The sequence below is a fragment of the Lathyrus oleraceus genome, chromosome 5 (assembly GCF_024323335.1).
Source record: "Lathyrus oleraceus cultivar Zhongwan6 chromosome 5, CAAS_Psat_ZW6_1.0, whole genome shotgun sequence".
Lineage (NCBI taxonomy): Eukaryota > Viridiplantae > Streptophyta > Magnoliopsida > Fabales > Fabaceae > Lathyrus > Lathyrus oleraceus.
In genome coordinates, this window is record NC_066583.1 from 69,112,710 (window position 1) to 69,118,764 (window position 6,055).

Consider the following 6,055-nt stretch of genomic DNA (forward strand, 5'->3'; position numbering starts at 1 on the left):
AGTTGGCGGAAGACACGTATGGCCGGGTTGGGCAGCATCCAGGTTTCCTTCAAAGGAATCAGTGGTGAGACCTGTCAGATATCTCCAAACTGGTATGCTTCAACTACTCAATTAGTATCTAATGGTGTCTCACATAAAACACCTTCCTCGTGGGGGAATCCCAACAAACCTGCAAGTTGATCAGTAGTATATGCATACTCCACATTGAACATACGGAACTTAACCGTGCCTACGGTGCTTCCAGTGTTCAGACTAACAGTATAAATGAGGGAACTCAAAAATTCCCTAGTCAGGTTCACTTACGTATTTTCTCTACTGTCAAATATGTGTTGGAGACCTAAGTTTTCTAACAGGTAGTAAACACAATGATATATGCCTAAGCTATATACACAGTTGTCATCGATATACCTCGTGGAATAAACTTCTCGGGTCAGTAACTGATGATACCTCTGCCTCTTCCTGTTTCCGTCCTTTCCCTCGCGGAAAATAAACTTCTCGGGTCAGCAACTCATGATACCTGACATTATGAATAAACTTAGATGTTATGTCTCCCTTCATAAGCGGTTGACGAACTTATTAGATTCATGGAGTTTTCCTTCTCCATTCATTCCAGTATGTGATGGAAGTTCTACTTTCAAGTTAATCTTGAACTATGTTTGGGCCAATCACGCCTTAACTATGGACTGAGCCTTTCTTCTTTAAAAATGGCACGACCTATCATTGTGATAGAGAAAGATCTTGAATTAGCGACAAAGGCTCATTTCTTCAACTGCGATAACATTGATTTGTGGATTTGTTAGGTCTCCCTTACGAATAAGGAGAGATCTGGTACCAACGAAATGATTGTCATAGTTTACTTCTCGGTTTTCATAGTTGTAGTAATTAGAATCAATAGTTGGATTGGGGAGGTTGGAGGAAACTTACTTTGTTACAAGGTTGGGAACACAATGAGTTTCGAATGTGATTTCTTCGCAATTTGGCTTGGGATCAAATCGGGATCTGATCGTGGTGTTTCGCGAGAATTAGTAGTCAATTCTCACAAACAACGCCACTATTTCGTTTGTGAACCAAACTTAGTGTCAATTGGCGATGTTGAACTCTTGAAACGGTGATGTTGATCTCCGATACGGTGACATGAGGTGAATCTTCAAGATTAGCTCTCTAATGCTCAAGTCTGTTATAGAGTCTAAGACGAGTGAAATGAAAAACTAAGATCAGAAAAAATACCTTGAATCTCACGTGTCTTAATTATATACGTTGAACAATTTAATTAAGACTATGCATGGTTGAACATTCGGGCTTCCCTTGCATTGGGGCTTTGGCCGACCAAAAACACTATATTACTCAAGTAATTTGTTTTTATAAAGATAATTGTATTTGACAATTTCACTTAAATTTAAAGGAAATAATGAATTAAAAGTTTGTTAATCTATCTTTATTAAATATTATTTATTATAAAAGAATTTTTTTTATAAATTAATTAAGTAAATAATATATTAATTTATATTTAGTCCAGACACATTGAATAAATTTTAAAACTTAACTTTCTTTTGTACTATCTTTTGTTAAGAAAAAAAAAATTATTTTTAGATAGTAAGGTATATATATATATATATATATATATATATATATATATATATATATATATATATATATATATATATATATATATATATATATATATATATATATATATATATATATATATATATATATATATATATATATATATATATATATATACTCAAAAACAAATTTATTAGTTATTCAATATATTTAATTTTTTAAATAAATATCAAAGTAATATATTTTTATTACAATAATATAAAAAGTAAGAAATCATTTGAAAATGATGCAAATATAACTATGAATAAAATGTATTGGACAACAAATCCGTTTACCGTGCTGAATCCATTTTCTTTTAGAGTACTCTTGTATTGATATTGGTGTTAACGAAAATGTGTTTGAATTTGAACAGCACAGCGACACTCCTTCGGTAACATAGGTTCAACCCTTCGGAACCTATCTAGAATACTTAAAATAAAATAAAAACAATTATTCACATTTATCATCAATTATAAAATTTAATTTAGCTTTAAATATAAGCAGTATTGGTACGAAAAACTTATTTCAAGTAATATAGTTAATTAAGAATATTTTTTATATATTACCATTTTATTTATAGAAAATGCCAACATTTGCTTAAAAATACACATAATTTTTTTTATTAATACTATAAAAGTAGACCGTGATTGACGAATTAAGAATTTGAATTTGAATGGTAGAATATTTAAAAGCTAAAACATGCTATTTTCAACAAGAAGGACCATTTGTATTTTGAAATCTCCCAAAGTGTTGGCAAAGTGGACCTTAATTCTAATTCCCTCCCCACTCCGTCATAAACAAGCTACTAACAGCCTGTCCAGGTTCATTCCACCCAATCCTATTTCCCTTCAATCACACGCTTCATTTAAGGCAACAACCACTGGCACGTCGCATAACTTAAATACACCCCAAATATCGTCCAGGTTCAAGCTAGAACTACTTTTAATTATATTCTTCAAAATATAGAAAAAGCCTCGGTAGTTACTAATTTAATTCTAACATTAATAGTTTGGTTGGTATAATAGTTGTTGTAAATTGTAATTGTAGATGACAAACAAAGCACGTGATAGACAAGTTGGTGGGGTCCAAGCCGTTAAATTCGCGTAAAGTTTTCATCCATAAATACCAACATTGTCTCAACTGTAATTCCTCGAGAGAAATAGAAAGAAATTCAATTGAAAAAGAGGGGAATCTCTGTAACCCTAGTTTCATTCATAAACCCTAAATTGTTTCAGCTTTCCTCTCTCTTTCAACAAATCTTAATCCTTTCTCTTTTTCTCCGCTACCTTTCCAGATCCAAATGTAAGAAAATCTATCTCCTTTTCCTGTTTTTCTTCTACGGAACTTTTTATGCTACGATGAATGTGGTTTTGATACCAACATTTCAAGTTATTGCGATTCATTTTTGCTTTTCTCATGTTTAATTCATATGTTTAATGTATGGAATTAACTGATACTATTTTTTTTGTTTTGATTTTAGAAATAGAATAGCCATGGTTTTCTGGGTTTTTGGATATGGTTCACTGGCATGGAACCCAGGATTTGAATATGATGAAAAAATTGTTGGATTCATAAAGGACTACAGAAGAGTGTTTGATTTAGGTAAAGTCATTCTTCATATGTTGGTAGTTTTTGAGCTTTGGATTGGTTTTTTTTGCAGCTTAGAGATATGGTTTCATTTTTATTTTTTTGCAGCTTGTATTGATCACAGAGGAACACCTGAAAACCCTGCAAGAACTTGCACTTTGGAGGAGAAAGAAGGGGCACTTTGCGTAAGTGCTTATTTTATTTATTGATTGTGGGTTTTACATATTTGCCGTGTTGGACTTTTTTTATTGCTGATAACTTGGGTTTTTCTTTAACTTAGCTTAAAGTGGTTATTTTTGTGATTAATTTTTTTTGTTCTTTTTTAGTGGGGAGTTGCTTATTGTGTTCGAGGAGGTCCTGAAAAGGAGAAACTTGTTATGCAGGTAAAATTACGTTTTTTAAACAAGATTCTAAGCTAGTTTTCTAGTCTATAATAGTTTGGTAATAAGAGATTCTTTTACCATTTAAGTATTCGTTATCTATCCATTATTATCAAAACATAATTCCATTTTTGTTGAGTTTCTAAGTAAATAGCCTTCTAGGTTATGTCATTTAATATGTGCTTCTAAATATTGGTTATAAAGATTTTGGTTTACATTGATTTTTATCATTATGTTGTGTAGTATTTGGAGAGGCGTGAATGTGAGTATGATAAAAAGACTCTTGTCAACTTTTACAAGGTTAGTTTTATTCAACCATTTAGTTTTTTATACAGTTAAGTGATTGATGGTATTGTTTTATCTGTAAATAGCTGTTTCTAACTTATTGTTTGTTATCTCTTCTATAGGAAGAAGATTCACTGAATCCTACTCTTACTGGAGTTATTGTGTAAGTTATTAGACAATGTATTTGATTTTCTTAAGCTTATTTATCTACATTTCATGAATTATTTGTTCATGCCTAATAAAACTAGTTTGCTGATAGAACTCATTTGTGTGCAGATTCACATCTACTCCAGACAAAGTAAACAACAAATACTATCTAGGACCCGCTCCCCTGGAGGACATGGCTAGGTACATTTTTGTACATTACCTCCTGCGTTTATATATAAATGTATTACCCTGACCTTGTGTTCTTTTCACATTCAGGCAAATAGCAACTGCTCATGGTCCTTGTGGAAACAACCGGGACTATCTTTTTCTTCTAGAAAAGGCTATGCATAATCTCGGTACGTACATGATTGCATTTATTCTCTCTCTCTCTCTCTCTATATATATATATATATATATATATATATATATATATATATATATATATATATATATATATATATATGTGTGTGTGTGTGCGCCCGCGCTTCTTGTACTCTTTCTTGTTACTCTTTTACTGTGAGATGATGACTTGAGATCTTTTGTGCACAGGTCATGAGGAGGACTATGTGATAGAACTTGCTAATGAAGTGAGGAAAGCACTTGGAGTGGAGAATGTAGTGCCAGCACAACTTCAACACCAGCCACATGTACCAATTTCAACCCTTCCCTTGAATCCACTGCCAGAGCCTATTGCTTTGGATAGTTGAGAAGCTGGAGTTCCTTATCTAAAACTGATTTACTGTGGACCCTGCTAACCATCATCAATCAATTTTTTAAATCTTGTAGTTGCCCACTTATGCTAGTTTTAGCCTGCTTTTTCACCCAGTCCCTTGAGATGTTGGTTAGATCATGTGAGAGACAGTTTTCTGAATTGGAATGTGCGCCGAAACTTTAACCAATGGCATTCCTGCATAACTGAAATGAGTCTATCTTTTTTGAGCAACTACATATTTGTGAATTTGGTGTACCGGTTAATTTACTTGGAATGGAAAATATTTTAATTTGTTGAAACAAAAAATCAAAAATATAACTAAAGATTAAAACCAAATCTATATATATTTATATGGATCGCAAACATTTTACGGATGTTCAAAGCTTAATGGAGTAGTTGTTTAGTCAAAAAAAAGGAAAAAGAAAAAACCCAAATGAAAAAATCGATGTTAGGGTGATAGTGTTACTGACCAGACCAATATCAAAGTTGGAGGTATTAATTTCTTACCTCCACATTTATATCTGACACTACTATATTGTGATAGCTATTATTTTTATGATCTTATTAATTTTGTTATTTTGGATTTTTTATTGTATTTATTGGAAATTTTGAGAAAATATCAGAAATTTCAGAAGTATTAGATTTTTAGATAAAAAAATATCGGAATTTTTGAAAAAAAAATTCTAAATTTTTTGGAAACAAATATAATATACTATTGAAAATTTCAATTATACTTTTCAAAATTTGAATTACATAAAAATTTCATATTTAAACTGTTATCGGAAATTTCATTCGTTTTTTTTACTCAAACTTTTTCATGGACAATTTAAAATTTTGAAAAATACGTGGGAATGCCATATTTAATTTTAGAATGACAAATTAATTCCTCTTAAAATTTGATTTCATTGTTAAAGTTTGGATAGCAGAATCAATGCAATGTGATACATATTATGTTATAAATCTTTGCGCTGTCTTCAAATATTTTCTTGTAATGCACAAATCTTTAAGATTCAAGAGACTCTTCTAGACAACAAAGTTTAGACTAAGCATGCAATTGATCGATAGAAAATATGGAAATAAAACATGTAATCTATATATTTATTTTAATATATTGGATTCTATTTAACCTTTTGAAATAAAATAAAACTCAAAATACAATTCAAGGTGACCCTTCAGGATTTATGACAACAAATCGAACAAATAAAAATAAAGACACAAGAGAGTATCGATATTTTAACGTGAAATATGAGACCATGATCGTTCAAGTCAAAGAAATAGCTTCACTCTAAAGATAAAAATATGTGTTGCGAGTTTGCCCTCCAAAAATGAGCTCGATCTA

General features: G+C 31.1%; 1 protein-coding gene across 1 annotated transcript; it reads left to right on the forward strand.

Annotated features, from left to right (window-relative positions):
• The first annotated feature begins 2,542 nt into the window (after nucleotides 1-2,542).
• LOC127085181 (gamma-glutamylcyclotransferase 2-2) lies at nucleotides 2,543-4,950 on the forward strand. The gene is made up of 9 exons (XM_051025741.1): nucleotides 2,543-2,907; nucleotides 3,086-3,207; nucleotides 3,301-3,377; nucleotides 3,519-3,575; nucleotides 3,816-3,872; nucleotides 3,980-4,020; nucleotides 4,134-4,205; nucleotides 4,281-4,360; nucleotides 4,554-4,950. The coding sequence occupies exons 2-9, from the start codon at nucleotides 3,099-3,101 to the stop codon at nucleotides 4,709-4,711; spliced, it is 651 nt and encodes a 216-aa protein (XP_050881698.1). The 5' UTR covers nucleotides 2,543-2,907; nucleotides 3,086-3,098; the 3' UTR covers nucleotides 4,712-4,950.
• The last annotated feature ends 1,105 nt before the right edge of the window (nucleotides 4,951-6,055 follow it).